Here is a 17,283-nt window from a genome sequence, read left to right on the forward strand (position 1 = left end):
GAAGCCAACAAGTGCTCAGCATATGTGGGAACTGCTTCAAGACTGTTGGAAAAGCATTCCAAGTGAAGCTGGTTGAGAGAATACCAAGAGTGTGCAAAGCTATCATCAAGGCAAAGACTGGCTACTTTGAAGAATCTAAAATAAAACATATATTTTCATTTGTTTAACACTTTTATGGTTACTACATGATTCCATATGTGTTATTTCATAGTGCTGATGTCTTCACTATTATTGTACAATTTAGAACATGTAAAAATAAAGAAAAACCCTTGAATGAGTAGGTGTGTCCAAACTTTTGACTGGTACTGTATACATTTTTAGACTAGTAATATATTGACTGGTACCTACACTATTTCCTGGTATTATAAGTTAATCATTCACTAAACATGTGTTCCCTTTGCAGTGGTTTAGCTTCCCATTCAAATCCCTCAGGATATACACTAGTGGTAAAGACATATATGTACTATATATGCAAATCTATGGCTTTGCTGATATGCTCTCTGACATTCCCCCTCAGCCTACCTTGCAGCTTGGTCTTGGGGATCTTGCCGCAGGGCTTGGTGGCGCTCACTGTGTTAGGACAGGTAGCATCCATGAGAGCGCGTTTCAGCACCCCTGTCCGGTTCTTCTTCCCCGTCACCAAGTCACACTCTCCCCAGGCCTGGAAGTCATACTTGCATTCACCTACAGAGACATGGTTACAACAGAGATACATATTCAATACAAAACACACATTTTACAGGATTGTTACAGCCACAAACATACCTATTGTATATACACTACCGTTCAAATTTTTGGGGTCAATTAAAAATGTCCTTGTTTTTAAAAGAAAAGCACATTTTTTTGTCCATTAAAATAACAGCAAATTGATCAGAAATACAGTATAGACATTGTTAATGTTGTAAATGACTATTGCAGCTGGAAACAGCAGATTTTTATGGAATATCTACATTTGCGTACAGAGGTCCATTGTCAGCAACCATCACTCCTGTGTTCCAACGGCAGGTTGTGTTAGCGAATCCAAGTTTATCATTTTAAAAGGCTAATTGATCATTAGAAAACCCTTTTGCAATTATGTTAGCACAGCTGAAAACGGTTGTGCTGATTAAAGAAGCAATAAAACTGGCCTTCTTTAGACTAGTTCAGTATCTGGAGTACCAGCATTTGTGGGTTCGATTACAGGCTCAAAATGGCCAGAAAAATGGCCAGTCTATTCTTGTTCTGAGAAATGAAGGCTATTCCATGCGAGAAACTGCCAAGAAACTGACGATCTCATACAACGCTGTATACTACTCCCTTCACAGAACAGCGCAAACTGGCTCCAAGCAAAATAGAAAAAGGAGTGGGAGGCCCTGGTGCACAACTGAGCAAGAGGACAAGTACATTAGAGTGTCTAGTTTGAGAAACAGACACCTCATAAGTCCTCAACTGGCATCTTCATTAAATAGTACCCGTATAACACCAGTCTCAACGTCAATAGTGAAGAGGAGACTCCGGTATGCTGGTATACTAGGTGGAGTTGCAAAGAAAAAGCCATATCTCAGACTGGCCAATAAAAAGAAAAGATTAAGATGGGTAAAAGAACACAGACACTGGACAGAGGAACTCTGCCTAGAAGGCCAGCATCCCGAAGTCACCTCTTCACTGTTGACGTTGAGACTGGTGTTTTGCGGGTACTATTTAATGAAGATGCCAGTTGAGGACTTGTGAGGCGTCTGTTTCTCAAACTAGACACTCTAATGTACTTGTCCTCTTGCTCAGTTGTGCACCGGGGCCTCCCACTCCTCTTTCTATTCTGGTTAGAGCCAGTTTGCGCTGTTCGTTGAAGGAATTAGTTTACAGCATTGTACCAGATCTTCAGTTTCTTGGCAATTTCTCGAATGGAATAGCCTTCATTTCTCAGAACAAGAATAGACTGATGAGTTTCAGAAGAAAGTTCTTTGTTTCTGGCAATTTTGAGCCTGTAATCGAACCCACAAATGCTGATGCTCCAGATACTCAACTAGTCTAAAGAAGGCCAGTTTTATTGCTTCTTTAATCAGAACAACCGTTTTCAGCAGTGCTAACATAATTGCAAAAGGGTTTTCTAATGATCAGTTAACCTTTTAAAATGATAAACTTGGATTAGCTAACACAACGTGTCATTGGAACACAGGAATGATGGTTTCTGATAATGGGCCTCTGTACACATATGTAGATATTCCATTCAAAATCACCCGTTTCCAGCTATAATGGTCATTTACAACATTGACAATGTCCACACTGTATTTCTGATCAATTTAATGTTATTTTAATGGACAAAAAATGTCATTTTCTTTCAAACACAAGGACATTTCTAAGTGACCCCAAACTTTTGAATGGCAGTGTAGGTTAAGATACAAAAACTCAAAGCTTTTGTCGGCCATTAGTGGTAACGCACGCTCCCCTTTAGCGGGCTGGTCTCATAGACTAACCGTAACATAGTATATGTTTGGTATTGTTACATAAGACAGAAGGTTATTTTAGGCAAAAATGAATGGTGGATGGTTGGTCGGGGTGGATGGGTATGCGTATAACACAAACATCTAAGATCCCAAAGGTTGCAGGTTCAAATCTCATCATAGACAATTTTAGCTAATTAGCAGCTTTGCAACTACTTAATACTTTGTATCTACTTTACAACTACTTCAAGTTAGAAAATCCTTCCCTTAACCCTGACCTTAACCCTTTCACCTAACTCCTAACTCTATCCTTAACCCTAACCCTAAACCCTAGCCTCGCTAACGTTAGCCACCTAGCTAATGTTAGCGTTAGCCACTTAGCCACCTAGCTAACATTCACAACAAATTGGAATTCGTAACATATCATGCGTATTGCAGATTTGTAATATATTATATGAATTTCAATTGGTAACATATCATACGAATTGTAATTAGTAACATATCATACAAAATGGATGATGGTCATCCACAAATGAATACATACCATATCATACTAATTTGACTGTCCCAGATTTGTATTTACTATGTTACGTCTACCCCTAAGTCCAGGTTGCTTGTATTATGGTGATTGTAGCACCCAGAAGACATCCCATTGGTTGAATATAACTGATCAAGTAGAAAATGAAATGTAATTACATTTTTCGGCCTAGAATCAGCAATTAAGACCTGGACCCTCAAGCTCAGAGAGCTGCTGTTGTGGAACATCCTTTCTTTTACTGGAAAAGGGATTTTTTCCATAAAATGTCTGATTTATTTTAATTTTATCCATTAAGTAACCTGATCATCTACTCAAAAACACCAGAACCGGTAATATTTGCAAAAAGATTTACATTCCAACAGTTCTCTGCCCCAGGACTTTCTTTATCAACCACCAACTGGTGCACCGTGTTATTAGCAAGTGTATGGCTTTCCCTGCCAAGGCCGGATTGTCTCCTTTATGCTCCATTTTGCCCAGTTTCTCCACTCTGAAGATTCCATCTGTCTTTCCCATACACAGACTGTCTGGTGTTCTCTGCCTTTCAAAGAGGGCCTCCACTCTTTCACTTTATCTTTTATTCTCTTTATGGAAAGAAAACATTTAAGCAGTCTACAGACTGGATTTCATTAAGGATCTTATTTTACATTACATTCAGAGTCCTCTTTAAACTCCTCCCCCAAGGATGCAGGGCTGTTCCAGGAAAGGATAGCCATGCCCCGTTCTTGTGTGTAAGAATGTGTGTCCGCATGCGTGTGTGTGTGCGTGTTTGTGTGTGTCATCCCTCCATCCATCTCTCCCTTCCTTTTGTTGGACTCTGGCGTAGCTCCCTCTTGGCTGTGACACTCGTTTCCCTATTTCTCTCAGAGAAAAGCTTGGGTCACTGTCACCTGGCTCTGAAATCCCAGGGCACTCGGCTGAGGGGAGCGGAGGGGGGGATGAGGAGGGGTTGACAGGACCATTGTTCTGGGAGTTCTACAGGGATCTTCAAAACAGAGTGCTCTAAAAGCGTGTGCCTCTGTACCTATAATTTGGCAGTGAACACGTGTAGCATATGGGCATGTGTGAAACTTACTCCTCAGCCTGAAGTGTCCCCACTTGCGCCAGAGAATAGCTAGCTTTTCATGTGGCGCTGACTGGTAAGATGCTTCAGGTAGGCAGTCACGTGTGCTAGCAAAGCAGAGATCTTGGGTTCAAGCCTGGGTGTGAGCTGAATCAGGAGGAAGCTAGTAGGGAAAGTGGCAGGTAGCCCATGCTCTGTTTGGAGATGAATCACATCTCTGCTGTGTATATACCCAGTCTGTAATTTCCTGAACCAGGCAATCATTCTCTGGGAATGTCCATACATGAAGACTGATTTGGAAACACAACTGAAATCCTACTCCATTGAGTGGCAGAATGTTTTCCCCTTCAATGGACATGGATACACAACAAAAAATATGACCAAAACAAAAAGACATAAAATCCCTAGACCAGTCATGTTCGTGCTGAATTGTAAATGTGTTTTGAGTCCGCTCCCCATGACCACACTCACACACCTCCAAACTGCTTCTTCCAGTTACAGGGGATCTTGCAGCGCTGGGTCTTGATGGTCTGCTTGCAGTCGGTGCCAGTGCGTGTGCCCTCCCTGGTGCCCAGGCCGCAGTCACCCTCGTTGGCCACGCACACACTCCACTGCCACTCCCCACAGTCCGACTTACGATCCTTCTTCCCTGCAGGATCGCACACACACACCAACCTTATACTGCAGTTATGTCTGGAACATAATTATGTGGGCTGTAATTAGGCCAGGCTAGAGGTACACTACCACCGTGAAAGGTCAAAGTATTCAAATATATAAAGAACCGAGATATGCATCTGTCATTGTGAGTCTGCAGTGAGCCCCCCTGCTTAAAGTGTATTTATGCACAAATCTGACCTGATTTGAGCTTTACATCAAATTACCATTCATACCTTGTAGCAGGTACTGTAATAGGAGATCCCCCTCCATCCACATATCATCTGTCTGTCTGACTGCTACCAATCTGCCAGTGTTTCTCACCTTGTTTCTCAGCTTTCCCCCCCTCGCCTGCTGTCACTGTGAGGACCAGGAGGGCCATGACGGCCAGAAGTGTCCACTGCTGCTGTCCTGACATGCTAGGATAGAGGGAGAACAAGCATTGAGGAATAGCAAGTACAGAAACCTATGTAACTCTGTGGGAGACATTCCATCACCACCCTCTTATTTCTTCAGATGAAGGGGCAGACCTGACAAAGAACCACAGCATGCCCCTACTTACATGTATGGTTCACAGTTACAGGTGAAGGCAAGCTCAGGCTATTTGTGGAATAAATGGTTGTTATTTGCTACAATGGCCTGCTGTGTGCTGCACTGTGCTCGGGTCTACAGATGTGTATGATGACATGGGGAAATTATCGGCTGTCAGACAGTGATATAGACGATTTGGAAATAGAAAAAACTTTTTTTGCATGTTCTTTATGAATAGACTAATTGTTTCCCCTCCAGGCGCTCTCCGACCTCCCTGCGGCCCAATGAAGAGAAGCACCGTTCTAATCGCGGGTGCTGCTGTGATAGGGAACTCTGGGTGGTGGAATTGGCGCACCATCCCCGTTTCTCATTCATTCCTTCTTTCACTTTCCCCTTGTTTATTTTGGAGATACCCTAAAACCCACAGAAGGGGAATCAGCGTGAGATTTAAGCAATTACCGAGCGTCTTGGAAGCCAAAATGCTCCACTGTGTCCAAATTACTGCAAAAGGTACAGCCTGGCGGGGAAATCATTTACATTCGGCAATTTTAATGAATCATGAGCTGACATGGCTCTTACCGCCGCCCTGGTGCACTTGGCCCTGTATTTTTTGTCCTCTCCAGTTTGAGACTTTGCAGAAGTTGATGCACCCCACGTCTATTAGCGATGTAGGCAGCGTGATAATCCATTTAAAAAGATGCCATTCAAAACTCTCTCCTTTATTTTATTATTAGCCATTGTTAATAGAGCGTTCACTGGTTGAATTCACTTCTGCTCTCAGTGCATCTAAATATAATGAGTCTACTCTGAGTTTAACTCATCTGAACCTTTACAATACAGGGCTTGAACCCTCAACAGTGGAAGCATACAACATACCCACTTTAACTGAGAGGCAGAATAACATTTCATTTGATTTGAGAACCCCTTTAGACAGACTGTTTTCTTGCCAGAAGCAGTTTTGTGTCAGTCAAACTGCTCAGTCAATGTTCCATTCCTCTCTCTATTCCAAGAAAAATCTTGTTAGTCCAACACCTTTGATCGTTTCTAAAAATAGACAACCTGCAAAGTCTAAAGTGTTTTCTGAGAAATTCCCCAATCGTACTTCTGGATTGCAACCAGGAGTTTGGAAGCTACGGCATTGTGACATCTCAAAGGAGAAGTCTTTCCCCTTAATGATTCATAAGCAGTCTGCAGATGAGTTACAGTCCAGGTCCAGGTGTAGTTGAGGAGGGCTACAGGTTAAAGGGGGATATCAACATCCTGCAGTATTCAGTACAGTATGTTCAGACAGAATAGTATGCAGAGGGGTAGACAGCAGAGTTTCCCTCATTGCAATGGAATCAAGTGTTCCTACTTTCACTCACTGGTGCTGTGCATCAAATATTTACACCAAATCTCTTTCTGTCTCTCAGAGCATGACAACACTTTCCATAATGGATGAATGGATTGATTCAGTACACTTGACTTTTAGATGCTACATGTGCATCTCCATTGTTACCTGGATTTCCATTTAAAAAATAAAAATGGTTTTATTGTCACATACACCAGATAGGTGCAGGGAAATGTGTTGTTTTAAAGGGTCAGCCATAGTAGTACAGTGCCCCTGGACCAAATTAGGCTTAAGTGCCTTGCTCAAGGGCACATAGATTTTACACCTTGTTGGCTCGGGTATTCAAACCAGCGACCTTTAGGTTACTGGCCCAACGCTCTAGCTGGTACGCTACCTGCCGCCCTACTACTACAGAGTCGAGTTCTCAGATATTGTACACACCATGCATACTGTACCATACCCAGGTTATCGTATGATATTTCACTGTATTTGGGAATAAAGTAACCATTTTTTCCCCACTATCCCTCCCACCACCCATAGATAATTTCAAATGTATATTTTCTCATATCACAACCAGACACAAGTCACCCTATGACAGTGGGATTCAAAGTTGTGGTCGTGAACCTCCAGTTGGGTTGCCAAAATTGTACATTTTTATAGCTATTTTTTTTTTACCATAAAATAAGAGTACAGATTATTGTATGGGACAATATACAAACGTTTTTGAGAAAGATTATTTGAAAAATAGAATTTTATTGAGTGAATGTATTCGTGACTATTGTCCAATGTCCTCTGTCACATAAGCAAAAGTCTTATGTGATTATGTATGTCCAGACATCGATTAACACCTCTTTATTATGAAAGCACTGACTGTCATTGACTGTTATTGATGTGGGGATATTTATCATGTGGAATATATTGTCTCAATGTGTTTGTACCTTTTTCAAACCTTTATTGAAGTTAATTGTCAATTAGGTAATTGGTAGGGTTTGTGATGCATTCTGGGTAATAGGTATTGCTACAAGAAGCTTATAATTTCTTTGGTTGTTAGACAAGACATCCAGGTAACAGGTTGGCTTGCTGCCGGTTAGTGCTGAGCGGTTAGCCAACATCAGTTCTATTTCATTCAGTTTTTTTTTCTGTGAGCTCAATAGTCAAATTGCACAGTATCTCTATAGATTAATCAGATCCAGCCTGAACTGTGCGATGTAGTAGGGAGTTGTAGTTTCCAGCAGGCCAATATTCTACATAGTTTAGTGCATAAAACATGGTAATTAACTACAATGACCATAATCTAATTGTCCGGTCTGTGTTTCCAAAGACAGTACGGTATGAAACTATGCATGTTTCTTTACACCTGCTACAGAGGAGACAAGAATGCGGTATTGCGAGGTCAGCTGTTGCTTGACCAGGTATCGCTACCTGAAAATACATGATCAAAGTAATTGATAGTTGGTATTCGGCAGCCATAAAAGCATGCGTTATTTACTTTGAAGAACTACATAATTGTGATTTTTGTCAGACAGCAGCTCTATAGAGATGAAATGATGACTTGGAATGAATTAAGAAAGTAATCAAATAAAACAAATGTAATATACACAACAATTTAAATATTTTATTAAAGTAATGTGAATAAATGATGGTTAATAAGTGATAAGTAGTAATGGGCAGTCACTACCATCATGGGACTTTATTAATTGTTTTATTCTGTGTTGTTACAGCATTCAACACAAATAATCCAAATCGAAAACCTTTTAATTTTTTAATAATCTAACCGAAACCAAACCAACCTCAAAGCACTAATTGTTCAGCACTACTGCCAGGTTTACAGGCATGATTGAAGCCTGTGTTCTCTTTGGTTAGAGATTTATTTGATTCCAGTCTGTAGATCTGTGTTATTGCAAAAGCTAAATCCAAATGCATGGTCAACTTCACAGTATTTATTGGTTACTTTTCATTTCAATAAGAATTGAAGGTTATATGTTGATGTAAAAAAAAAAAGTACATTTACCGCTTCAAAGGTTGTCATTAGATTTGGGATGGGTGGGGTTGCGAGAAATTATTGTGAAAAAAAGTAGGGTCCCCAGAAATTCTGGTGGAAAAGAAATGGGGTCCAAGCTGAAAAAGTTTGAATACCACTGGAAGCCAAATGAGAAGGCCTAATACGATGAGTCATCATTCCTATCTGTCACAATGAAGTGGGATTCTTTCCTGCGGATCAGCGGGGAAGATCAGTGTGGAGTGCTGGGTGGGCATGTGAGGCCCAGCCCCAATCACTCCGTTAGAGGAGGATGACATGGCTTATGGACCACAGGAGAACATGCGTTCACCAGCTGCCAAGCAGGCAGGTGTACCTCAGTCCTCCTCAGCCCTCGACAGAAACACTGTGGCAGACACAGTCCATGAGCCAGGCAGAATTAGTCCTATCAAACACTCCATTTCCCCATTGATCTGTGAACAGCGGTGGCAGCGCTCAGCGAGTTTGTGGAACTCACCACAAACTCCTTCCCCTCCATTCTCACTCCACTCCCTCTCTCATTGATACTGCTTCAATAGTTAAAGCCTCTATTCATATTATCTATTCATATTATCTGATCCTTTCAGTGGCATTTGAACAAAAGGAACGGAGGCAATAAAGTTTTTAGCCGTGGAAGAAAAGCGCCGTTAAAATGAAAAGACAGTAGAAAGAGAATCGACTGGGTGGTATTAGCTTTCTAAAGTTACATGCAAAATATTGGTCATCCTCCACGGTCATCCTCCAAAGAATGAAAATGTACATTTGATATTTTTTTCATGTTTTAATATTTTGAACGGAATAGATGATATGGTAATCCAACCATTACAACTCTACTGGTATGATAGAGGGAAATATCCTAACAAATTAGGGGGATTTATGCACTAGCATGCTGTGGTAAGTAGCCATACATAAATAAAACATGCATTGAATATTATCCTCCTGAAGGCTCAGAGGCAAATCCCCATTTTCTTAAACCAGCAAGAATTAAATTATACATAGATCTTATTTGGAGATAAGTGTAGCCTTTCAAAGCAGGTTAGGTTCAAATAAACTTTACGCTGTTCATCCAACCTCAGCCGCTCACAGATTACGAAAACAAATAGGCCTAAACAAACTTGTGAACAGGGAGAAGTAACTCCTTCCCTATGCTATGCCTAGTATTGTTGTTGCAAAATGTAATGCGTACATGACAATATTCTGTTATCTTAGTGAGAAGGTGACCTACAGTAATGGTGTAACAGTGTTTATGTAGGCTAGAGAGATGGCTACCAATGCCACTAAACCAGGGTGCTAAACCTAGTTCTGGAAATGACAGATTACTCAGATTACAGAGTCCTATAACTGCCTGGTGACCTGGCGGGTTTATATACTCCTTAAGACGTCATTGTGATATCTTATTACTTAGCCATATAAAAGCTGCAGTAGGTACAACAACCTCTAATGCCTGGTACAGGGCTATGAGAGGGCCAGGAGTCTTTCCTGACTTTGTGAGAAACTCCAGGCCTTAGTAAGATCAGGTCATCACATCACTCTCGATGGTGGCCCCTAGTTTAAAACGTGATGCCAGACTATCTCAAAATAACACAATTCACTTGTTGGTTTAGCTATTACTTTCTGTTAACTCTTATTGAAAGGGAAAATGAAGTTTGAGTATTTTTCTATTTGTCCTTGGGGAAAGTAGCATCGATATACACCTTTGAGATGTTTTAGTTATATTTTAGAGAAGCAGAAAAATGCTTCATCCAGACACACAGTACATTAAAAGGATGTATTTCTTGTTGTTTGCCTGTTTGTGTTTCATCATCACACCTTAAGATACATTTCTAAACAGATGAAAACATCTTGACTACGGAGTGCAGTGAAAGACTGGTTGCAAACACAGCCACGAGGTATACAGTATGACCTGAACAACAGTATGACCGGAACAACAGTATGACCTGAACAACAGTATGACCGGAACAACAGTATGACCTGAACAACAGTATGACCTGAACAACAGTATGACCGGAACAACAGTATGACCTGAACAACAGTATGACCTGAACAACAGTATGACCTGGACAACAGTATGACCGGAACAACAGTATGACCTGAACAACAGTATGACCTGAACAACAGTATGACCTGAACAACAGTATGACCGGAACAACAGTATGACCGGAACAACAGTATGACCTGAACAACATAAAAGTTCACTAAACCCCAGAAAAACAGATATTACTGTATTTCTAGATATTTCAGCACTGTTGGAGCAAGAAACACAAGCCTTTCGCTGCATCCGCGATAACATCTGCAAAACTGTGTACGTGACCAATAAACTTTGATTTGATTTGATAGAAAAAACCTCCTGCCCCAAACCTCCACCAGCTAGAGGAAGATAGTCAAGGTCATGGTTAACAAACCTCCACCAGCCAGAGGAAGATAGTCAAGGTCATGATTAACAAACCTCCACCAGCCAGAGGAAGATAGTCAAGGTCATGGTTAACAAACCTCCACCAGCCAGAGGAAGATAGTCAAAGTCATGGTTAACAAACCTCCACCAGCCAGAGGAAGATAGTCAAGGTCATGGTTAACAAACCTCCACCAGCCAGAGGAAGATAGTCAAGGTCATGGTTAACAAACCTCCACCAGCCAGAGGAAGATAGTCAAGGTCATGGTTAACAAACCTCCACCAGCCAGAGGAAGATAGTCAAAGTCATGGTTAACAAACCTCCACCAGCCAGAGGAAGATAGTCAAGGTCATGGTTAACAAACCTCCACCAGCCAGAGGAAGATAGTCAAGGTCATGGTTAACAAACCTCCACCAGCCAGAGGAAGATAGTCAAGGTCATGGTTAACAAACCTCCACCAGCCAGAGGAAGATAGTCAAAGTCATGGTTAACAAACCTCCACCAGCCAGAGGAAGATAGTCAAGGTCATGGTTAACAAACCTCCACCAGCCAGAGGAAGATAGTCAAGGTCATGGTTAACAAACCTCCACCAGCCAGAGGAAGATAGTCAAGGTCATGGTTAACAAACCTCCACCAGCCAGAGGAAGATAGTCAAAGTCATGGTTAACAAACCTCCACCAGCCAGAGGAAGATAGTCAAGGTCATGGTTAACAAACCTCCACCAGCCAGAGGAAGATAGTCAAGGTCATGGTTAACAAACCTCCACCAGCCAGAGGGAAGCAGTCAGGCCTCCCCGCCGGGGAAGCAGTCATGGTTAACAAACCTCCACCAGCCAGAGGAAGATAGTCAAGGTCATGGTTAACAAACCTCCACCAGCCAGAGGAAGATAGTCAAAGTCATGGTAAAAACCTCCACCAGCCAGAGGAAGATAGTCAAGTCATGGTTAACAAACCTCCACCAGCCAGAGGAAGATAGTCAAAGTCATGGTTAACAAACCTCCACCAGCCAGAGAAGATAGTCAAGGTCATGGTTAACAAACCTCCACCAGCCAGAGGAAGATAGTCAAGGTCATGGTTAACAAACCTCCACCAGCCAGAGGAAGATAGTCAAGGTCATGGTTAACAAACCTCCACCAGCCAGAGGAAGAAGTCAAGTCATGGTTAACAAACCTCCACCAGCCAGAGGAAGATAGTCAAGTCATGGTTAACAAACCTCCACCAGCCAGAGGAAGATAGTCAAAGTCATGGTTAACAAACCTCCACCAGCCAGAGGAAGATAGTCAAAGTCATGGTTAACAAACCTCCACCAGCCAGAGGAAGATAGTCAAAGTCATGGTTAACAAACCTCCACCAGCCAGAGGAAGATAGTCAAGGTCATGGTTAACAAACCTCCACCAGCCAGAGGAAGATAGTCAAGGTCATGGTTAACAAACCTCCACCAGCCAGAGGAAGACAGTCAAAGTCATGGTTAACAAACCTCCACCAGCCAGAGGAAGATAGTCAAGGTCATGGTTAACAAACCTCCACTAGCCAGAGGAAGATAGTCAAGTTCATGGTTAACAAACCTCCACCAGCCAGAGGAAGACAGTCAAAGTCATGGTTAACAAACCTCCACCAGCCAGAGGAAGACAGTCAAAGTCATGGTTAACAAACCTCCACCAGCCAGAGGAAGATAGTCAAGGTCATGGTTAACAAACCTCCACCAGTCATGGTTAACAATGGCTGTGGGTAAATGTTGTCTCCGTACATCAACCTTGGAGCTATCAAGCTGAGGGGGAGCAAGTCTTTACTTATGATCCTCCATCCTTCATTGAGGCTTGTCGCCATTTTTCAGTGTTCAGGTGTGTATGTTGTGTGTATGGTGTGTGTATTCAGATTTCTCAGTTGGAAAGGTCAGGCAGTGACTGAGTGACTGTATGACTGTATTATTTTGTGACTGTGTGACTGTATGACTATTATTTTGTGACTGTATTATTGTGTGACTATTATTTTGTGAGTGTATTATTGTGTGACTGTATTATTGTGTGACTGTATTATTTTGTGACTGTATTATTGTGTGACTGTATTATTGTGTGACAGTATTATTTTGTGACTATTATTGTGTGACTGTATTATTGTGTGACTATTATTTTGTGACTGTATTATTGTGTGACTGTATTATTGTGTGACTGTATTATTTTGTGACTGTATTATTATGTGACTGTATTATTGTGTGACAGTATTATTTTGTGACTATTATTGTGTGACTGTATTATTGTGTGACTATTATTTTGTGACTGTATTATTGTGTGACTGTATTATTGTGTGACTGTATTATTGTGTGACTGTATTATTTTGTGAGTGTATTATTGTGTGACTGTATTATTGTGTGACTGTATTATTTTGTGAGTGTATTATTGTGTGACTGTATTATTGTGTGACAGTATTATTTTGTGACTGTATTATTGTGTGACTGTATTATTGTGTGACTATTATTTTGTGACTGTATTATTGTGTGACTGTATTATTGTGTGACTGTATTATTTTGTGACTGTATTATTGTGTGACTGTATTATTGTGTGACAGTGTGGCTGTATTATTGTGAGACTGTGTGCAGACCGTCCTCATTATCTCTACTAACAGCCACGCACTACCAATCTCCAGAGATATCCTCTTATCTCTGTGTGTGTGTGTGTGTGTGTGTGTGTGTGTGTGTGTGTGTGTGTGTGTGTGTGTGTGTGTGTGTGTGTGTGTGTGTGTGTGTGTTGCAAGGTGCCGAATAGAGCAGGAATCTACATAGCCGAGGCAACAGGCTTGTTTAATGATAAAACACATTAGTAATGATGACAAGCAGTGGCTCAGTGAGTGCATCAGAGCTGAAAAGACTAAAATGGAAGACATCAAATTATGCGTGAATGCCTCCATTACATTCAACAAATTACATTTAGCATCTAGACACCCACTCTCTGTATCCCACACCCTAAATCATCCATTTTCTCTTCAGCAATCACTCTCTTACACTTTCAAACATACACACGCACTATGCAAAGATCCTAGGATCTCTTCCATGCTGAAAGCATACAGTTCATTAACCACCACCAGAGTATAAACTCTCCAAACAAACAGCCCCTCTTGATGATAAACAGTCTCAATGCAAATATCTCTTATTTAGATCTTTTTCCACTTGACTGCCAATATATCTGTTGAGCTGTGAGCTGTTTGAAGTAAGACAGATGGGAATCCCATGTCTGTTTTAGAAAAGTCAACTCTACCTAAATGTCTCTCAAAAAATGAGCAGCTTTGTGCTCATGTAGATCGTCACAACTCTCCAGATAAAATCGAAGTAAAAAGATTTCCTTTAAGCGTCTCCGTGCACCCCTGCAGGTTAGCGTGCAGCTCGAGCTGCGTTGCCTCAGCAGTTTAGCATGTTAAACACTGTAACGGTGCATTACCATTAGTCCTCCTGTCTTCTGCATTCAAAGGCTTTACTCAGCAAGATGCCCATGTTTGTTTGTGTTTTGTTTCTGGCTCATACAAATTAGCATATTTTATGAATATTCATTTTCAACAGGGACTTGAGGACTTGAGATGGCGGCACTAGGGCGGAGCTGAAATATTACCATTTTCCGGAAGCGCTTTTACCCCCTCTTCGTTTTGATCAGAATTCATCATAGTGAGACGGGTGGAAGTCACACTTGAATTAGCTGTGGGAAGCCTCTGGCTATTGGAGAGATGTGTTACCTCTCTCTCTGAGGGGTTGGGGTAAATGCGGAGGACACATTTCGGTTGAATGCATTCAGTTGTGCAACTGACTAGGTATCCCCTTCCCCTTTCCTATCCGTCTTTCATTTCGTCTTGTTTTGGTTCCTTCTTGTTTGCTGGAAGTAGCAGCTTTTTTTGTTCACTTTAGATCCTGTCTCTCTTGCCAGTTGTGTTCCTCTGATCCCCTCTCACATGCAGGCCTGACTGGCAGCCAAGTGACAGCAGCCTGTCCCTCTAGCCTCACACTGTTAACACCTCAGTCATCTCCATATCTCTCTCTCCTCATCTTCCTCATCTCCCTCTCTCCCTCTCTCTCTCTCTCTCTCTCTGTACCTTTATCAGCTCTCTCTCCAAAGCTTCCAATTTAGATCAGTCCTCCTAATTGAAGAGACGTTGGTGAAAGCACCTTGAGACACTAGTTCATTAAATCAGGTCTGAAAGACAGCGTTTGCGTACGCCTTGGGGAGTTTGGTCTGGCTTTTGATTAAAGCGCTGTCGCTCCTCTCGTACGTGCTCTCTGGTTTTCTCTCTCTATCACTCATTCACTGTACATAGGCAGTGTGTTCATATGGTTATGCTACTTTCTTTCAGCTATGGAGCATTGTTTTGTTGTCAGTCATAGGAAACTAAGTGGACGCCGGAGGTTATCAAAAAGGAAGGATAGTTTTCAACGTGAATGTCAGTGCCAAGGACAGTGAGGCTAAATAATGAATAATACTTTGACAATAAACTATTCGCATTAACATCATAGATGCAGGAATAGTGTCGAAGGGCTCCAAGGATTTAATTAACTGCAGTGCGATGTCAATATGTTAAACCCACGATGTTATGCAAACACCAGCTCCAATGTGCTCTTTGGCTCTGACGGTGGAAGCTTGACTGTGCCTTGACTTCACTACTATAGGTGCAAAACACTCTACTGCAGAACTTTAAAAGCCACAGGCTTACTTTTAATATCACTCAATACTTTTTGGAATCAAACTTTGACTCTATACTTCTGATTTACCAACCATGAATTTGCAATCAATCAGCAACTGAAAATGTTTCACTTGTCCTGAAAGTAGAAAAAGTATTGAACTGAAAGAACAGACCAACCCTAAGAGGACTGATTTAAAATGATAGCACTGTTAACACTCAATCGATTTTAGAAGCTTTGTTTTGAGCAGTGAAGACCCATCTACAATACAGTATGTTCATTCAAACCGACACATTCACAGAGCATGGGAGGCTGCTGAGGGGAGGACGGCTTATAATAATGTCTGGAACGGAGCAATGGAATGACATCAAGCACATATAATTCATGTATTTGATATCATTCCACTTATTCCGCTCCAGTCATTACCACGACCACATCCTCCCCAATTAAGGTGCCACCAACCTCCTGTGTCACAGAGACAGCACTTCCACAATCATCCCCACCCCCTCCTCAACGACAGCTTGGCATTACAATGCGAAGGGTTTCAAAGCACGAGACAAGATGGAACCAGTCTGGCTAAAGCTGCTAGAGGACAAGATGTAACCAGCCTGGCTAAAGCTGCTACAGGACAAGATGGAACCAGCCTGGCTAAAGCTGCTAGAGGACAAGATGTAACCAGCCTGGCTAAAGCTGCTACAGGACAAGATGGAACCAGCCTGGCTAAAGCTGCTAGAGGACAAGATGGAACCAGCCTGGCTAAAGCTGCTAGAGGACAAGATGGAACCAGCCTGGCTAAAGCTGCTAGAGAACAAGATGGAACCAGCCTGGCTAAAGCTGCTAGAGGACAAGATGTAATCAGCCTGGCTAAAACTGCTAGAGGACCAGATGGAACCAGCCTGGCTAAAGCTGCTAGAGGACAAGATGGAACCAGCCTGGCTAAAGCTGCTAGAGGACCAGATGGAACCAGCCTGGCTAAAGCTGCTAGAGGACAAGATGGAACCAGCCTGGCTAAAGCTGCTAGAGGACAAGATGGAACCAGCCTGGCTAAAGCTGCTAGAGGACAAGATGGAACCAGCCTGGCTAAAGCTGCTAGAGGACAAGATGTAACCAGCCTGGCTAAAGCTGCTAGAGGACAAGATGTAACCAGCCTGGCTAAAGCTGCTAGAGGACAAGATGGAACCAGCCTGGCTAAAGCTGCTAGAGGACAAGATGGAACCAGCCTGGCTAAAGCTGCTTGAGGACAAGATGGAACCAGCCTGGCTAAAGCTGCTTGAGGGACAAGATGTATCCAGTCTGGCTAAAGCTGCTTGAGGACAATATTTAACCAGCCTGGCTAAAGCTGCTAGAGAACAAGATGGAACCAGCCTGGCTAAAGCTGCTACAGGACAAGATGGAACCAACCTTGCTAAAGCTGCTAGAGGACAAGATGTAACCAGCCTGGCTAAAGCTGCTTGAGGACAAGATGGAACCAGCCTGGCTAAAGCTGCTAGAGGACAAGATGGAACCAGCCTGGCTAAAGCTGCTAGAGGACAAGATGTAACCAGCCTGGCTAAAGCTGCTAGAGGACAAGATGGAACCAGCCTGGCTAAAGCTGTCTAGGGGACAAGATGGAACCAGCCTGGCTAAAGCAGCTAGAGGACAAGATGGAACCAGCCTGGCTAAAGCTGCTAGAGGACAAGATGTAACC

The 17,283-nt window shown here is 42.2% G+C and overlaps 1 protein-coding gene across 3 annotated transcripts in view; it reads right to left on the reverse strand.

Moving 5' to 3' along the window:
* The window catches only part of LOC106609498 (pleiotrophin-A), a 39,627-nt gene that overhangs the window by 6,683 nt on the left and 15,661 nt on the right, over positions 1 to 17,283 (reverse strand). For all 3 annotated transcript variants that reach the window (XM_014208377.3, XM_082977759.1, XM_082977760.1), the window contains exons 2-4: positions 4,997 to 5,091; positions 4,494 to 4,667; positions 523 to 684 (exon numbers count right to left, since the gene is read on the reverse strand). In XM_014208377.3, the coding sequence (XP_014063852.1) occupies positions 523 to 684; positions 4,494 to 4,667; positions 4,997 to 5,090 (430 nt within the window). In that variant the 5' untranslated portion in view covers position 5,091. The remainder of the gene's footprint in view (positions 1 to 522; positions 685 to 4,493; positions 4,668 to 4,996; positions 5,092 to 17,283) is intronic.

The sequence above is a fragment of the Salmo salar genome, chromosome 07, assembly GCF_965601325.2.
Source record: "Salmo salar chromosome 07, fSalSal1, whole genome shotgun sequence".
Taxonomy (NCBI): Eukaryota; Metazoa; Chordata; class Actinopteri; order Salmoniformes; family Salmonidae; genus Salmo; species Salmo salar.